At 51.9% G+C, this 18,056-nt stretch overlaps 7 protein-coding genes across 7 annotated transcripts; 3 read left to right on the top strand and 4 right to left on the bottom strand.

The window, feature by feature from the left end:
* Window positions 1–5: 5 nt before the first annotated feature.
* An09g03160 (uncharacterized protein) lies at window positions 6–4,520 on the top strand (the record flags this gene model as incomplete). The annotated part of the gene is made up of 4 exons (XM_059749704.1): window positions 6–288; window positions 396–3,289; window positions 3,371–3,600; window positions 3,662–4,520. 4 exons carry the CDS (start codon window positions 6–8, stop codon window positions 4,518–4,520), a joined length of 4,266 nt encoding a protein of 1,421 aa, XP_059601370.1.
* A 662-nt stretch (window positions 4,521–5,182) lies between these two features.
* Window positions 5,183–7,422, bottom strand: An09g03170 (uncharacterized protein; the record flags this gene model as incomplete). Its single annotated transcript, XM_059749705.1, has 6 exons — window positions 5,183–5,716; window positions 6,024–6,090; window positions 6,147–6,261; window positions 6,328–6,982; window positions 7,053–7,177; window positions 7,344–7,422. 6 exons carry the CDS (start codon window positions 7,420–7,422, stop codon window positions 5,183–5,185), a joined length of 1,575 nt encoding a protein of 524 aa, XP_059601371.1.
* A 1,158-nt stretch (window positions 7,423–8,580) lies between these two features.
* Window positions 8,581–9,660, top strand: An09g03180 (uncharacterized protein; the record flags this gene model as incomplete). The annotated part of the gene is made up of 4 exons (XM_001393597.3): window positions 8,581–8,945; window positions 9,007–9,068; window positions 9,136–9,467; window positions 9,565–9,660. 4 exons carry the CDS (start codon window positions 8,581–8,583, stop codon window positions 9,658–9,660), a joined length of 855 nt encoding a protein of 284 aa, XP_001393634.3.
* Window positions 9,661–10,179: 519 nt separating this feature from the next.
* Window positions 10,180–10,706, bottom strand: An09g03190 (hypothetical protein; the record flags this gene model as incomplete). The annotated part of the gene is made up of 2 exons (XM_059749706.1): window positions 10,180–10,548; window positions 10,596–10,706. The coding sequence occupies 2 exons, from the start codon at window positions 10,704–10,706 to the stop codon at window positions 10,180–10,182; spliced, it is 480 nt and encodes a 159-aa protein (XP_059601372.1).
* Window positions 10,707–11,338: 632 nt separating this feature from the next.
* An09g03200 (uncharacterized protein) lies at window positions 11,339–12,756 on the top strand (the record flags this gene model as incomplete). The annotated part of the gene is made up of 4 exons (XM_001393599.3): window positions 11,339–11,639; window positions 11,719–11,846; window positions 11,927–12,109; window positions 12,172–12,756. 4 exons carry the CDS (start codon window positions 11,339–11,341, stop codon window positions 12,754–12,756), a joined length of 1,197 nt encoding a protein of 398 aa, XP_001393636.1.
* An 820-nt stretch (window positions 12,757–13,576) lies between these two features.
* An09g03210 (uncharacterized protein) lies at window positions 13,577–15,382 on the bottom strand (the record flags this gene model as incomplete). The annotated part of the gene is made up of 5 exons (XM_001393600.3): window positions 13,577–13,708; window positions 13,771–14,641; window positions 14,708–14,832; window positions 14,893–15,080; window positions 15,151–15,382. 5 exons carry the CDS (start codon window positions 15,380–15,382, stop codon window positions 13,577–13,579), a joined length of 1,548 nt encoding a protein of 515 aa, XP_001393637.1.
* A 1,213-nt stretch (window positions 15,383–16,595) lies between these two features.
* An09g03220 (uncharacterized protein) lies at window positions 16,596–17,682 on the bottom strand (the record flags this gene model as incomplete). Its single annotated transcript, XM_059749707.1, has 6 exons — window positions 16,596–16,753; window positions 16,813–16,896; window positions 16,984–17,017; window positions 17,143–17,272; window positions 17,343–17,547; window positions 17,649–17,682. The coding sequence occupies 6 exons, from the start codon at window positions 17,680–17,682 to the stop codon at window positions 16,596–16,598; spliced, it is 645 nt and encodes a 214-aa protein (XP_059601373.1).
* Between the last annotated feature and the right edge of the window lie 374 nt (window positions 17,683–18,056).

An 18,056-nucleotide genomic window follows, 5' to 3' on the forward strand; every position in this document is an offset into this window, starting at 1 on the left:
TGTAAATGGATCCCATACAAGGGAAAGGGGACGAGGAACTGAGTCGGGCCTCCGACGAGGTTCCCCCGATTCCCAACCAGGAAGCCAAATCTACTAAGCGCGCACGATGGGCGACAAAACGCATGACCGCCGCCAGCGGTCTTCGGAAGAGAGTCTCCATTCTGGAACGTGACAATCGACGTAATACGCGGAACAACACGACTGATGCAGCAACCGCAGGGCCAGAGAGCAATGAAACAGAAACAGCTTCATCGCGGAAAGTCTACTTCAACCTCCCCATCCCGGACAGTGAGCGGGATGAGGAAGGCAATCTGAAGACCGTCTATCCCCGCAACAAAATTCGCACCTCCATCTACACGCCATTGACGTTTATTCCGAAGAACCTGTGGTTGCAGTTCCACAACATTGCCAATCTTTACTTCTTATTCGTCATTATTCTGCAGTGCTTTTCCTATTTGGAGATGCTGACCCGGGCCTGAGTGCCGTCCCCCTGATCATCATCGTGGTGGTCACTTCAATCAAGGACGCAATCGAGGATTGGAGGCGAACAGTGTCCGATAACGAGCTCAACAACTCCCCGGTTTATCGTCTGACCGATTGGCACAATGTCAACGCCACCCTGGACAACGTGTCCGCGTGGCGCAAGTTCAAAAAGGCCTGTACTCGGGCCACCATTTACACTTACCGTGGCATGAAAAAGCTCGTGCGCCGCAAGTCCGCGGACAAAGACGTGGCGGGAGATGTTGAGATGGCGGATGCCCGGCCATCCGTGGAACCCACCTCTCCGATCGAGTTGAGGGCCGTGTCCCTCGATGCCCGTGCTTCCGGAGATTGGCCGGATCCTGCAGATCAACACGGTAGAAATGCGGCCTCGGGCCGCGTCAAAGGCGACATCCTCAATCCGACCAAAACTGCTTCCGGGCAGGCTCGCTTCAAACGTCAGCATTGGAAAGATGTCAACGTCGGTGACTTTGTGCGGCTATACAACGGTGACCAGATCCCAGCGGACATGGTCATTCTCTCAACCTCTGACCCGGACGGTGCCTGCTATGTGGAAACCAAAAACCTGGACGGGGAGACCAATTTGAAGGTTCGCCATGCCCTTAATTGTGGTCGCGCGGTACGGAATGCTCGCGACTGTGAAAGAGCGGAATTCATTATAGAGAGCCCTCCCCCGCATGCGAACCTGTATTCGTTCAGTGGTGCCATCTACTGGAACCAACAGGACGATCCTGAGGCGCCCCCCCAGGAACGCGTGGAGCCTATTACCATCAACAATATCCTCCTCCGTGGCTGCAGCCTTCAGAACACGGAATGGGCGTTGGGTGTAGCTTTGTTTACCGGTTCGGAATCCAAGATCATGCTGAATCAGGGCATCACCCCGACTAAGCGACCGCAAATGGCACGTAATATGAACTGGAACGTTCTTTACAATTTTGCCATCCTCTTCATCATGTGCTTGATTTCCGGTTTTATCAACGGCTTTGCTTGGGGACTGGATGATGCATCCTTGGCTTTCTTCGAATACGGCTCTTATGGCGGATCCGCCGCCGTGGAAGGTGTTGTTGCCTTCTGGGTGGGTGTGGTTCTCTTTCAGAACTTGGTTCCCATTGCCCTGTACATCTCATTGGAAATTGTGCGCTGGATCCAAGCGCTCTTTATATTCTTCGACCAGCACATGTACTACGAGCGGCTGCAGATGTCTTGCGTTCCAAAAGCTTGGAACATCTCCGATGACATCGGGCAGATTGAATATATCTTCTCGGATAAGACAGGTACTCTGACACAGAACGTTATGGAATTCAAGAAATGTACGGTCAACGGGGTCGCATATGGCGAGGCCTATACCGAGGCCCAGTTGGGAATGCAGAGACGACAGGGTTTATTGAACGTGGAGGAGGAAGCTGCCAAGGCTCGTCAACGTATCAGCGACGGTCGCGTGGAGATGCTGCAGCGACTGCGTCAACTGCACGATAACCCATACCTTAAGGATGAAAACCTGACCTTTGTCTCGCCTCAGTACGCAGCGGATCTAGGTGGTGCGTCCGGCGATGTCCAGAAGCAGGCTGCCGAGAGTTTCATGGCCGCGCTGGCGTTGTGCCACACAGTGGTTACGGAACGGATCCCAGGCGACCCTCCGCAAATCGAGTTCAAAGCCCAGTCTCCTGATGAGGCTGCCTTGGTGGCTACTGCTCGAGATTGTGGGTTTACAGCGATGGGTCGCTCGGGAGATAGCCTCCTTGTCAACATCATGGGCGAAGAACGCAGTTATCGGATTCTAAACATCCTGGAGTTCAACTCGACGCGTAAGAGAATGAGTGTCATCGTTCAAATGCCGGACGGAACCATCCGTTTGCTGTGCAAGGGCGCTGACACAGTCATCTACTCTCGCTTGGCTCCTGGTCAACAACGGGAGTTGAGGGATATCACCTCCCAGCATCTTGAGACCTTTGCTCAAGAAGGTCTTCGTGTGCTTTGTGTGGCAGAACGTATTCTTGACGAGGAATTCTACCGCGAATGGAGTCTTAAGCATGACGTGGCTGCAGCGGCCATCGTGGACCGCGAAGAGAAACTGGATGAGGTCGCTGGTATCATTGAACAGGATCTGATGCTCCTGGGTGGCACAGCCATTGAAGATCGGCTGCAAGATGGTGTTCCCGATACCATCTCTTTGTTGGCTGACGCCGGTATCAAGCTCTGGGTCTTGACAGGTGATAAGATCGAAACCGCCATTAACATCGGCTACTCCTGCAATCTTTTGAACAACGACATGGATATTATGGTATTGAGTGCACCGGATTCTGATATGGCTGCGAAGGAGCTGGACAGCAAGCTCGAACAGTTTGGAATCACTGGCTCCGACGAGGAATTAGCCGCGGCACGCCAGGACCACTCGCCACCGCCATCGACCCACGCCCTTGTCCTCGATGGGGACTGTCTTCGATTGATGTTAGACGATGCCTTGAGGCAGAAATTCTTGTTGCTTTGCCGGCGCTGCAAGTCCGTCCTTTGTTGCCGTGTCAGTCCCGCCCAAAAGGCGGCCGTTGTTGATATGGTCAAGACTGGTTTGAACATCATGGCTTTGTCGATTGGAGATGGCGCCAATGATGTCGCCATGATCCAAAAAGCGGATGTTGGTGTAGGTATTGCAGGAGAGGAAGGTCGCCAGGCAGTCATGTGTGCCGATTACGCCATCGGTCAATTCCGGTTTCTGCAGCGTCTCATTCTCGTGCATGGACGGTGGTCGTATCGACGGCTGGGTGAGACCACGGCCAATTTCTTCTACAAGGTAAGTAAATCCTCTGGTGTCGGAGTGGAGTCATCGGCGGGTTATAGCTTGGGTTAGATCTCTGATACTGATTTTGCCTAGAACTTGGTCTGGACGTTCGCGCTGTTCTGGTATTCGATTTATGACAACTTCGACGGCTCCTACCTCTTCGAATACACGTATATCACCCTGGTGAACGTTGCGTTCACTTCTCTACCAGTCATCTTCATGGGAATCTTCGATCAGGATGTCGATGATAGGGTGTCTCTGGCCGTACCGCAGCTCTACATGCGGGGTATTGAGCGTAAGGAGTGGACGCAGTTGAAGTTTTGGTGAGTCTGCCTGCTACATCCCAAGTCTGCGGTCATGAGTTCAAGCTAACGGGTAGATCAGGATCTACATGCTCGACGGCTTCTACCAATCCATCATCTGTTTCTTCATGCCATACAGGCTGTACTCTGTGGCCAATTTCCAAACAGAAAACGGACTCAGCATCGATGACAGGTACCGCGTGGGTGTGTTAGTCGCTACCTGTGCTGTGGTTGCTAGCAACACTTACGTGATGATGAACATGTACCGTTGGGATTGGCTGACCAGTTTGATCAACGCGATCAGTTCACTGTTGATCTTCTTCTGGACTGGTGTCTACTCATCTTTCGAGTCCTCCATGACCTTCTATGGCGCTGCCCGTCAGGTCTATGGTGCGCTATCATTCTGGGTGGTCCTTCTTCTGACCGTAGTGATGTGTCTCATCCCACGATTCGTCATCAAGTGCATTCAGAAGGTCTACTTCCCGCTGGATGTCGACATCGTCCGAGAACAAGTGATCCTGGGCCAATTCGACTACTTAAAGAAGTACGAAGCATATGTGCCTCCCGGTGTCACCAAGCTGGCAGCTTCATCGGACAGCGAAGCCTCGACCATTCCCTCGGACGGGGGCCATACCCCGCAGCCTCACGTTAGCCGCGACTATCCCATGCCTCATGGAGTCGACCGCACGGCGGACTCGACGCCTGTTGCCCCGTTAGTCGATGCCCAAGGCGCGCCAACCAACCTGGGCAGTCAAGTGACCAGCGCCAACGCGAGTAGCGTGGCCTTTGGACTCCAGCGTCGTGAGTCTTCCGAGAGCACCAGCCGAGACCAATCGGCATTTTCAAGCCAACTTCTAGCCGTCGATTCCACCAGCATGGAACCCCAAATGCCTCACAGTCCACTCAAAAGCCGCAGCGATCCCTCGACATACCCTGTATAGATAGAGTCCGAGTCACTTTACCCTGCTTCTTTCCCCCCGAAAACTGTCGATATACACACACACCACATCCGACTCGTTGCGATTTGACCAAAAGCTATTCAGCAACTTTCTCATTATCTATTTTCCATTTTTGATGCCTTCTATGAAGTTATCTGCCATTGTTTTTCTCCTTTTCTTTTCTTTTCTGAGTTACCCTGGAGTTGGTCGGTTTTCCTTCGAATTTCTTCATTCTATTGGTATTCCCCAACTTCACGGTGCATTTTCTTTTTATTATTTCTTTCCTCTTACCACCTCTCGTCCTGCCGATTATACACCTACCTACCCCCTGAGCTCAGCCAGCACTGGCTCGCCTATCGGGCACCCGTGCTGGTGTGGCTCATTTCTGTTCAATCACATAATGTCTGAATTTCTTTACGATCGTGAACAGCTTATTTCCTTGCCCATGTTTATACCGACCTCGGATATATACACACAACGCAATGTTGTAATATAGACAGCCATCTATTAGTGAATTACATGATTTTCCAGCATACTACTATTACCCTCTATAGTCAGCTAGTGATAAGGAAACTGTAATCAAGCTCATTAATATGACACCAAAGTTATCATTACCACATACACAAATGAAAATCACCAAACAAACCCAACCCGTAAATACATATTTAAACCTTCCCATCCTTCAACTTCTCCTCACTTCCAGAACCACCACCATCCACACCCTTCAACCTAGCCGCCACATCGCCCGTAAACCTCCCATCCACCCCCTCGGCAAAACACGCCGCGATCACCGACAGTCCGCCAAACGCAATACTCGCCAAAAACACCGTGCGAAACGACTGCGAATACGCCGTCTTCACCGCCTCTGTCACAGCCCCCAGAATACCATTCGTCATGCCGGGAACAGCCTCATACGCTGCCGTCGTCCCCGCCGACACCGCCTCCAGCAGATCCGTCAGCGAGGATGAAGGCAGTCCTGCGTTCAATGCGGCAGCAGATACATCGCGCGGCAAGTCCACCGTGACGCGGTTGTCCAGGATGGCGACGTAGATGGCGGTGGCGATGGTGCCGGCGACTTGCTTTGCGGAGCCGAGGAAGCCGCTGGCTAGCCCGATGTCCTGGGGTGAGCAATACAGGGGGCACATGATTATGGTTATCAGTTCGAGGTAGCCGACGAAGAAGCCGCCGAGGGCGGTGAACTGTTTATTTCATCGTCAGTTTAGGTGATTGACAAGTGGGAGGGGGTTAGGGGGAAGGAGTGCGGGGGAAGGGAAGGCGGACCGCGATGCCGTATGCCTGGCGGTATTGGTTAATGGATGCTAGGGCCCCGGAGAAGGCGGTGATCATGAGGGTGGTGATGATCAGTTGGTATTTTGTGTATCCCACGGGTTTCATCAGGATGCCGGCGGCGACTTCGCCGACGATGACGCCGGCGCCGGTGGAGATCTATGTGTGGGATGTGATTAGGGATGATGATTTGTTGGTGGTGGGGAAGGGTATACTCACTGAAAGCCAGCCCGTTTTGATGGTGTTTGTGGTGTAGAGGTCGGCGATGGCGGTTGGCCAGAGGAGACTGTAATGGTTTGTTGTTAGAGTGTCATCAAGGAGATTGGGGGGGTATAAGCATACCTCATGGAGAAGTAGACCATGTTTCCTACTAGGGCCGAGCACACCGCACCGGCGTATCCGCGGTTTCGGAGTAAGGACATGGGCAGGAGAGGCTGCTGCAAGGGGACGAATATTTCTGTTGGGTGGGGAGCAAGTGAGTCAGTTTACTAAGTAGTCTGGGGTGCATGGCTGGCTCACGTACCATATAGGGCAAAAGCGAGCAAGCAGACGAATCCAATGACCAGAACAGCGATGACATGGGCTGAGTGCCATGCATACGATGAGCCGCCCCATGCTGATGGGATTGAATTAGCACCATGGAAAAACCGAGTAAGAGCTGGAACGGGAGACTCACAGAGACCAAGCAGGACCAGGATCAGTCCGCCGGCGTATAGGAGAAAGCCAATGTAGTCGAATTTCTTGAGACCATCGATGCGGCTCTCATTTCCGCGCTTGGCATCCCAGCCTGGAGGGAAGTAAAACAGCACCAGCAAAATGATAGAAAGACCGCAGGTGATGATGTTCAGGTAGTAAGTCCAGCGCCAGGAGCGGGCGGTGTTGGCGATGAACAGATCTGCAATCAGAGAACCGAACGCTGAGAAGGGCAGCGTTGTGATGAAGATGCCAGCATTGACGACCGGACGAGCACGGTTGGGGACCAGCTCAGCGATCACGAAGCTGAAAGTCAATTGCACTGCAGCAGCCAGACCGCAGAGGACACTGCCTCCGATAACGGTGGGAACGGTTTTGGCTGTTGCACAGACTATGGCGCCGATAAGGCCAAGTAGTTGCCCTCCAATCAGGATGTATCGGCGGCCAAAGAGGTCTCCTAAGCGGCCTACCAAGAGAAGACCGACCTAGAGCGGGTTTAGCAAGTCTATATATACATGGAAGATGCATGGTTTGCCAGAGAGAGGGTGCTCATACTCCGGAGATCAGTGTGAAAACGGTCGAGATCAAGCTGTAGCTGGGGTCTGGCCCTGCAAGTAGAAAGACAGTCAGCAACTGCTGGACAATACGTCTCAGGTAGTTTGAGGTAGAGGGGAGATAAACTTACCCAGGTCAGCATTGATGGCGCTCAAGCTATTTACCTGTTGAATAATCAGCGAAAAGCTTGCCGGAGGAAACGAATAGAAAGACCGACCGGTAAGACATAGCCCAGGTAGAGACTGATGGCCATCAAACACACGGCAATAAGAGAGCCAACAAAGTTCTTACTGCAGTAGTATCCGGCCGGCAGTTCATCCAAGTCGACAGGGGTGGCCGTTAGCTCCCGGGCATTCTTCTCGTCCGTCATCCTGCCCTGGAAAAATTACTGGCGGTGTGGATATGTGAAGAGGACGAGGGAAGGAAGGAGACAGGGGGATAGAGTTAAAAGAAAAGCCGGTTAAAACGTGGGAAGCAAAATGGCCGATAAAGCAGCAGCAGCAGAATGAAGCCATGACGAATCGGAATGAAGACGACTGATCTGGGCCCAGTTCTAGACATCAAACCATCTGCGGACGGCCGACTCGAGAGGGGTGAAATTAGGGCACTTTTTGATCCCTGCCTAGTGCCTTCGTGGAGCCCGACGGTGTCACGGCGCCATACTAGTTGGACAACTAGCATTTCTGTTCCTAAGAGCGGGTGGAGCACACAAATTGTTCCTTGCCCATATGGCCAGGGTCGTTCATGTTCAACTCGTGTCCAGATGCCGTATCATCTAACGGCCATGGATCGTGGTCTCTCCCCCCTCAGCCAACCGAAACCTCGAGACGGATCGCTCGGAGAAGTCCCATTTCTGCATCCTGCATCCTGAATCCTGCATCCTGCGCCTAGTACTATCCATGTATCTGGAATAATGTTTCGAAATACCCCCGCGAATGTAGACTCCGAGACTTTGCTCGGACTGCGACTTCCCTCGCCCTTCTTTCCTCCTTGCCAGGCCAGATTGACAAACACCCTTCCATGGAAGTTGTGTGGAAGGACGTGTCGTCGACCGGAGGGTCGGTCGACTTGCAGGCATCCCGAGTGTCGTCAATCATTGCCTGCAATACTATTCTTCTCGTGATTGCGACCGGTGGGCTTCTAGTCCGTCTGTTCGTCCGACTTCGATATCTCTCAGGCATAAACTTTGATGATTTGTTATGTGTAGTCAGCTGGGTACGCTTCCTGGCCCCGTTGAATTTGCTTATGCCCTCCCAGATACTGACGCTTCGTTGCCCAAGATCTTCACATTTGTTCTGTGCTTTGTGTGTATCTGGAGTAAGCTGCCATGAATCAAATGTATACACCCGATTAATGAAGTTAACAAGTCTCACTCCCACAGTGACCCGATATGGCTACGGAAAGCACATTGCGACTATACATAGCTCGGAGAAGCTGGAGATGTTTCTCAAGGTTTGGGATATACTAATGAATGAGTCTGTCTATATGCTCATTCAATTCCATTGATTTACAGCTCGACTTTGTCAGCATGATTGCGTATCTTCTCGCCCTCGGCACCGTCAAGGTTTCCTTCTGCCTCTTATACCTGCAGATCTTCCCTGGAAAGGGGTTTCGCATCGCTTGCTGGACTCTCCTGGGCCTACTTGTCGCCGAAACAATCGAAGAAACATTCGTCGTGATCTTCCAATGCTCACCGATTCACAAGGCATGGGATGCCAGTGGCAACGTCAAAGGCCAGTGTCTGTCTCTTACGGCCTTCTACTACATCTCCTTCGGGATCCGCTTGGCTACTGATCTGGCGCTCTTCGCTCTCCCTCTTCCGAAAGTGATGCGATTAAATATGACGCTAGGCAAACGAGCCGGACTAGTGATGATGTTTGGATTGGGTGTTCTGTACGCTGGTTCCCTCTTAGCTGAAGTTCACCTGAGAGCTACGAATAACCGCGAGTTCTAGGGTCTCCATCACGAGTATAATTCGAGCGACGTATATAAGCAACTTCTCTGACGACCACACCTGTATGTTGCCTCTCCCTTTGAACCCTTACGTGTGCTACGGCTAATAGGTCACCTACTACTTGAACAGGGACACTTGTTAACACTCTCAATTGGTCCAGTGTTGAAGTGGCTGTGGCCATCTTCATCGCCTGCATCCCTTCTTTCAAATCGCTCATTAGCTTCCGATTCCCTGCTTTACAACGGCTACTCGGGCTTTCCAGCAAGGGAGACTCGACCGGACGGTCGAAGATATATGGAACATCGACGCGTCGGACCAATAACGGGCGATCTCTCATGGGTCACCAGAGTATCAAGCTTAATACTGTGACGGGGCAGAGCCGGGCCGATGTTGAGGCTAGTCGCAATGGCTCGGAGGAGCGTATCATCGGGGCTCATGAAGGCATTCACGTTACCACCGATGTGAGTGTTAACGAAAGTGATTGATGTGTAATATAGCTGGATCGTCTCTTTACAAAATTTTTATATAGTCTATAATCTTGTAATCTATGACTCTCAGGTTCATCCCTACTTGCAATGGGCGGATCGAAGTTGTGTGTGCGGACCATTTGCTAAGTTAGCACAAACACACACCCCCATCGATCGATTAATCTAGCTGCAATGGTACCATGCGTGATAGCGACCAAGGGTTAAAGTCGAGATGCTATCGAATCTAGCGCCCAAGTCAATCCTTTAGGGCATGGGAGGTGGACCCGTTCGGAAAAGTTATTTATCATCCGAGAAGGATCCACGGACGACTTCCGGGGGGCGCTGCTCTTTTGAGAAATCGATGGGAACCCTGGAGCGAGACGAAAATGAAGGTTTGGTACCAAAAGAAGTGGGCAGACTAGCCAGTTTCATGACATTAGATAAAATTGACATTCAAGTGGTGCTTTACTATGCTCTCTCGTTTGTGAGTTCTGAGGTCGACGGGCTGTCTTCCACTCATACGCGGGACGAGCAATTTCATGCTTAATATCGAGGAGGCCCACTTAGCGTGGTGGAATCCAACTCTCATTATCTCCGAGCCCAATGAAACCTCCCATAATCAAGCCTCCTTTACTTGCTAGCGCAAGATGCTTGCTGTCGGTGTTTCTCCCCGGGTTGCGTACGCGTTGGCCAAAGTGACTATTAACTAGCATGTGCGCCACTTGAGGCCACGAGCAGGTTTCCCTAGGCCTGCCGTTCTCGTAACGCTCCCCAGGGCGCTGTTTGCCTCTGTAGATGCGGCTGCATGGCCCTCGGAGATAATCAGCTCGAGAATCAGGGAGAGTTTGGCTTGAATGCTAGAATCTGTCTTCCGCCAGCCACTCCCTTCCCCAACATAGATCGGAAGGCACACACAACCGGACCCTTCATTTTCCTCGACTACGGCCAAACCGAGTATGGCGGCCTTAGAGCGAGCTTGTCTCGGCTGACCATATATCCCCGAGGAATCGGAGGAGCCAGCCGTGGGATGCCAAGCCACGAAGGGGTAGCCAATTTGATTAAAGCTATTTAGTAACTGATCAATGCGTCTTGGCTCTTAGTCGGATAGTCCACCTATCAAACCTTCCTATCTCTGAGGCCGTAGTGGTATAATTGAATCGTCCGTCTTCTCTCCGGCTTTCCCCTTTCTGGTAGTACCGGGCAAGGCTCAATGTCCTTTGTATCAGTCGTCATCGATGCTCATCAAATCGCGCGGTAGAAAGGATTATTGATCCACCCGACCTGCTGCTTCTTTGCTCTCGCAAGAAACAATCCCTGCTGGACGTGGCCGCTACTGCGTCCAGTTTATCACCAACCGAAAATTTCATGTTCGCAGCCGAGAGCCGTAGTGCAGTCGACTAACTGCGTCCGCGAAAAGATCCTTGCTCACGCGATTCGTGCCACTCTAATGCCACTAATGACCTACTAAGCCATTGTCATTCTACTGAGTTCTTAATACGCCGCGATATATCTCCCCGGAGCGATTAGCGTGGCGGAGTCTGGCCGACATGCGGTATCGCAGCGCCACAAGTCTGATGTTTGTCCCCACCATGATGGGTTGATGCCAGTCCGCGGTTTCCCATAGGCACAGGAAAGTCAAGCCAACAAGCAATTAACCGATTAGCCTGGACAGCAGCCCGATGTGTACAGCAATGTGCAATGAGCCAGGGTACCTGGGTAAACTGGGAGCCAGCATGACACCCCCTGGAATCAGACCTGACCCCCTTGTCCTTAATGCATGAAGCTCTGTGCCGTCTCCCTGGTGAGCCCTTCTCAGCATAGAACCTGGGCCCCAAATCAGCCCTGCTCCCCTCATTAGATTCATCATGCAGCAGCAATCCCAAACCTCTCAAGGCCACCATGCCATCGTGTTCGGCTGTTCAGGCATCAACGGCTGGGCCCTGGTCAACCAGCTACTCAACAACTACCCAGCCCCAGGGACTTTCAGCAGAGTGACGGCGGTTGCGAACCGTGCGTTCACGGCTGAGGAGGCCCAGTGGCCAACAGACGATCGTCTCCAGATTGTCTCCGGCGTGGACCTCTTGGTGGGCGACGATGCAGCGCTGAAGAAGACCCTGGCGGAGAAGATCTCCTCTGTCGAGACGATCAGCCACGTGTACTATGCTGGTATGTAGTCCGCTTCCGTATCGCATGCATACCTTCTCTGTTAGTGCGGCTAACCGTGCGTGTTTCAATATCTGTGCAGCATATCGTGCCAGCGATGTCCCTGAGGAAGAATGTCGCCTGAACAAAGAGATGCTTCGAGCGGCTGTTCAGACGCTAGAGAATCTCTCGCCCAAACTGTCTTTCGTTACTCTTATTACTGGCACAAAGGTAGGTCACCTACATATCCATATCAGAAACACATAATTTTCCACGTGCATAAAGCTAACCACACTTGTATTATCCAACAGGCATACGGCGTTTACCTCCTCGATAAATTCCCCTTCCGGAACCAAATACCCCTAAAAGAAGACCTTCCCCGCGTGCCAGCCGAATACGCCAAAGACCTCTTCTACTACCATGAAGTCGACCTGTTGCAAGAGCTCAGTACCGGAAAGTCCTGGTCATGGTGTGAAGTCCGTCCGGACGTGATAGTACGTCCTTACACCCCTTCCACCACCCCTTTACCAAACATACTAAACAACAAAAACCATAGGTCGGCCTCGCCCCCTTCGGCAACGCCAACTGCATGGCCCAAACAATGGGCATCTACCTCTCCCTGTACCGCGCCCTCGAAGGCCCCAACGCCCGCGTCCCCTTCCCCGGCAACAGCACAACCTGGACCCTCCAATCCACCGACTCCAACCAAGACATAATCGCGCGCTTCTGTATCCACGCATCCCTCCAACCGCGTGAAAAAGTCCATACCCGAGCGTTCAACATCGCCGACAGCGCACGCCCCGTGGCGTGGTCTGAGCGATGGCCCATCCTGGCGTCGTATTTCGGGCTGGAAGGGGTGGGGCCTGAGGAGGGAAGATCTCTGCATCCGACGGAGTATATCGATCGGAATTGGGAGGAGTTGAAACGATTATGTAGCGAGAGGGAGGGGGTGAAAGAGGAGGTGATCTATCGCAGCATGCATAATACGGGGGCCAGGATGGGGAGTCTGAGACTGATGGACTTTGATCGCCCGTTTGATTTGGGGAGAGCGAGGGAGATTGGGTTCAGTGAGGAGATGGATACGAGGACGTCATGGTTTGGGGCGTTTGAGAGGGTGAGGAGGGCGGGGATTATGTTGTGATGATGAGGTTATATGATTTGGATATGTGCTGCTGTTGTTGACGGTGGTAGTAGTGATTGATAGTAGGAAAAAGAAGGCATCGGTGGGAGTTTGTTGATGTCACACCATACGATTATATAGAAGACTCTAATGTAATGGTTCATGATGAATCCACTAGCCAATCATGTAATGATGAATTGATTTTATTATAGTTCACTCGAGCCTTCAATGATTTTGTTAGATGCTGGCTATACATACTTTCAATGACTACTACAGCTTCATAATCTATATAAATTTAGCATCACTCACTGACTACTAACGAAGACCGTCAATCTGTCTCTAACACCACATCAGGATGTATGTATGCATGCTACTAGTAGGTAATCGCACCTACTATAAGAAAGTCTTCATACTCTGAGAAGATTCCTATCAATAGGCTTAATATTATTTAGTGGCAGTGCTATAGAGTCGGCCTGTAGAGACATAGATAGTATGAAAATAAACCCCATGGGAATATCGATAATCTCCCTGAGCCTCTTCCTAGTACTACTGTTGGGACTTCTACTAATCTATGCACAGTCACTCTTCCTCAAAGATAGTCGAGAATATATGTAGCGGCTGCAGGACTCGAGCCCATAATACTAGGGGAAATTTATTATGCCTCGTCAGGACCAGTCAAGGTAATTACCACTACACCTGGTCAGTCACCAGCCAATGACGGTTAAGGTCATGAAGTAAAGGACGGGTCTATGACTGGGTCGATCATGTTGGGAGAGTGATGAAGAGAAAAACGATTGAGATAGAACAGAGCCAAAAAGGGGATAATATAAGCTGGCTCCAACTACGTCGCCTTCACAGCCCCCCGTTTGTCCACAGTCACCCACATATCGCGCCAGAATCCCACGCCTCCCTTGATCACAAAATGCGCGGAAGGCTTGCCCGCAATCGAATGAAGCTTGAATTTGCGGAAGAGCTGTTACTCGATTAGTCAGATATTAAATGAATTTGAAAGAAGGTGGAAGGGACGGGACGAACCTGCAAAGGACCTTTAAACAGCTCCATCATAGCAATATCCTTGCCCAAACACACTCGCGTCCCGTACCCGAAAGTAAACATATACTTATTCATGACCTTTGCGCGCTCCGGATCCAGCCAGCGCTCCGGGTTGAACACATTCGCATCTGCACCAAACACTCCCTCATCGCGCTGAACAATCCACGGATTAGACGAGATCTCCGTGCCCGCGGGCGCAAACTGGCCATATAAATCGATACCCGGCTCGGAGACGTATCGAGGGAAGATGTTCGGCGCGGCAGGGTTCATGCGCAAAGTCTCGCGGACACACGCGGCATAGTAGGGCAAGTGCTCGACGATCTCCTGGTACTGGGCCATGGGACTGATGAGACCCTTTCGGGCAGCATCATCAATCTCGGCCATCATGCGCTCGTACACCTCCGTGTGGGTCATGAGGTTGTGCACCAGTGCCTGGAAGACAGTTCCGGTGGTGTCGGCGCCAGCCAGAAGGACCAACAGAACCTCTGCGCGAATGTAGTCCATGTCGAGAGGTTTGCCCTCCTCGGTGCGGGCCTCGAGGAAGGTCTGGAGGAGATCGATCCGGCCGATGTCCTTCTTTTCTTCGAGATCGCGCAGGCGCTGGTCGATGAGTCGGTCGCGGAAGCGCATGAGGACTCCAATACCGGAGTCGTCTTGGGGAGTCGCAACTAGGTATTTCTTCATGAAAGTTGTTTTCATCCAGCTGGTGAAGGGGTGGAGGCGCGCCAGGAGACCGAATGCTGGCAGTCCGTCGTGGAAGCCTTGTACTAGACCGCCGACGTCTTGTCCTTGCTCGACAAAGCCGAAGGGCGCACCGAAGCCGACCTCGCTGATGATGTCGTATGCCATGTAGCTTGGAGGATGTCAGTATAGTTTGCGGAATGAAGTGGAGAGTCTCTGGGAATGGCACTGCACTCACACTGCCCACCATGAGAAGTCGAAGCCAGCGCCCGTGCTGGCGAACCTCTCGTCGATTTTCTGTAGCCAATGCTCAATGTGGGCGTCGAGCAGCGGCTCCATGCGCTTGACGCTGCTAAAGCTGTACTGCGCAGGGGATCAGTCGTGTGGATTCTGGGAAAATTCAAAGGGTCGAGTTGAACGTACTGGGCCTGCGATGTGCTTCCTAAATGCCGCGTGCGTCTTGTGGGAGCGCATATTGAACAGAGACTCGGTCTCGCCGAAAGATCCGGTGATGTAGTGTCCCGTTTTGTCGGCATTGCGATGGTAAATGTCGGGGAGCTTTTTGGGGTCGCTGACGAGCAGGAGGGTGGGAGTGATGCGTACTACGGGGCCTGCAAACGGTAAGTTAGGCTTGATTTCTTTCGTGAACTTCTATCCGGGTAGTACGATGGTCTAGCATACCATATTTCTTTGTGAGATCGTACACGGTCTGCAATTCAGTCTCGCGCAGATTATGCCATGCAATCCAGAGTCGGGTGACGCCGCCCCAGAATGGACCAGGAAATTTCGACAATGGATGGAAAAAGTGATAATAGACGATTTGGCGCACAAACTGAAGGACCACATAGACAACCACACCCAAGATCACGTTGGTCACCGTGACCTTGGAGAGGAGGTCTTCGCCAACGCTCATTGTTGTTGATTGCGGTTGGTGAGCGAACAGATGACAACGAAAAAACACCGAAGAGAGACCCCGAGCTCTTAAAACACCGTCATCTACAGCCGCTGGAGGGGAGCTCTGGACTTAGGCCCGCCCTAGGTCCAGCACCGGCATCCGGCTCCTCTCCTACGTAGATAATTGTGGCCAGACAACGAATCAGTTAGCCTTGTAGCGGTACCACTGAAGAAGCGATGGTGCGCCATCTAACCATCTTCCGGGACTCGATCCGAGGAGAACAGCATTGAGGCTACTGCATTGGGAGGGTGGACAATATGACCAGAGTGTCGATCCAACCAGGCTGGAGCCATTGACAAGCGTCACTCGGAGACATCCCCCAGTGCCGACAGACAATGACTAGTCTAGTCTGACAGAGAACCGACAGCGTACTTAGTGGTGCGGGGACAGAGTGAAGTCTCATGAACAGGAAAAAATGCGCGGCCGAGGGTTTAGCACCTCCAACGGCTCCTAGTGTCTCTGATGGAGTGGGCTTGCCGAGTCGCAATGAGCCATTATTGGCCGTAGTTTAGCTCTCGGGGTAGCAGTTGACACTTGTCAGGCTCAAAGTCTGTCAGAGACTGCTACTGGGATCATCATGTCCTGATGTCACGACCATGGAACCACTTTTATTTTTATGAAAGGGACCATTCCTTCCGTGACCTTCGCGGAGTGCCGTTCTTGCCATATATATATCTCCTTACTATCCATCCATCCACTTATTTATCTACCGCATTATCGAGATATCGCCGGATCCCACAAACAAAGCAAATCCCCTTCTTTGTTCGCTCGACGTGTTCGACAAAGTACTTTGTGCCACCAGGAAATAAATTGTGGTCCACTGGGAGCGGCGACGTGAGAGGCCAGATCCACCCACAGACACCCCCCTAGCAGGCCCTAACGGAGACTAACTTTGACGCCGGTCTGCCGCTGGGCCGCGATCGGCACCCCGTCCATGGCTCCAAGAAAAAAAATAAAATGATTACGGCCTTTGCTAAGTTGCAGAAGGGGTGTCAAAACAGGCCCAGAATCGTAAAAGCAAGTATAGCAGGCAAAAGTTCCAGGACTTCCAGGAGAGAGATTGCTGGCTTATTGGCGGCTTGCCCATGGGGCTTGCTAATGGTGTAATCCGTTATCCTCTCAGTCGGTTTTAGCCAAAGACACTATTGACTACTTCTGCAAGTGTCGGAAGTTATTCGAGACTGAAGTTTAGGAATACCTTCAGCTGGGAATGTCTCATTGCGCTTGTTGACATATCAGTGTTGATCCTAACATCGCTATGAGGGGCGGACTTGTACACAGCCTGTAGGGGCAGCTTTGACGACTTGGAACGGAAGGAGCAGTATGGTCCTCATACCAACTTGGCACCCATTCATCCAGTTCACATAGATATCAACGCAAATTTTCACCGTTGAATCGACAGAAATCGGTGGCTGCGACCACTGGATCGGGAGCACGGCCGATAGCCCGAGGTCCGTCCCCGAAGCCATCCACTTAATTATTCCCCTCTCATTTCATTCGCTTTTCGAACACCAGCATGAGTCAATGAACCAGCATGAGAAGGAACTGCATTCACAAACCCCACGCTTGGTTAACTGGTGCATAAGCAGGCTGCTCCGAAGAGCCAAAAACGCATTAAGGGGTGGTTTCCTTCTTTTGGATCTATTGACTGAACTACGGTGAATATTCGGTAGTACATGCTTCCGCGTGTCAGGGCGACCAATAAAGAATTGCCCTACCCTTCCCAGAACGTCTACCAAGCCACCAGGATTCGATCCTGCGCCCATCGTATTCGCAGGCATTTCGAAGACCAAAGGTCGACCAGTGTAGACCACCTTTATGACCAGAGGACTCGCTGTCCAGAATTGTCTGGACGGGGCCATCCCCAGTGGAGTGGGTCAGTACTTGCGCTCAGGCGACTACTAGTCAAGGCCCTAACCCGGTTGGAGGAAAGCCGGCAGCGATTCTCCTGCCTTTCAGACACCGGTCGTTTACGGTGCGAATAGTACCGGAACTTACTTCCTCCCATTTTGCCCAGTCCTCCCGTGTCTTGCAGACAGCCATTAGCCTGCCATAGCGGTGCGTGTGGTAGCCTGACTTGGCGGGCTGCCATCGTGCATCTGGGTATGATGTTGTCGCAACCACTATCTAGATACGTGAGCACCGAATATCATAATACAAACGTGGTGGCAACCTAGGCAGCAAAGATACAGATCATACACAAAAAACCTGTTCTACTTCCTACGAGCATCGGAACCACCCCCGGAGATATGACCCATCTTCAATGACGATCGTGTCCCGGCTGCTATTCTTGTCGCCGAAGGCCACTCATTTGACAACGACTAACACCCTTTAGTGCAGTGTACTGCTTCTCAGTGGCACCCGCCGATTAGCCGTGGAGCGATAGGTTCAACGACACATTTTCTGTATCAGATTCGACAAGCGGAGTCGGCCAGTGCATCCGGACGCGATACCCACCACTTCAAGACCCCAAGATGTGGGCTACGAACCGTCACTGGAGTCCCCGATTCTTGGTCGCTACTCGCGCGATAGCTTGCTTTTTCCATCCGTTCTTCCAGAGTCGCTAGTCAACTCTTGGTACCGTCTGAAAATTTCCCTCACGGTTTCCCCTTTTTGGGAAACGCCACTGTCC

The sequence above is a fragment of the Aspergillus niger genome (assembly GCF_000002855.4).
Source record: "Aspergillus niger supercontig An09".
Taxonomy (NCBI): domain Eukaryota; kingdom Fungi; phylum Ascomycota; class Eurotiomycetes; order Eurotiales; family Aspergillaceae; genus Aspergillus; species Aspergillus niger.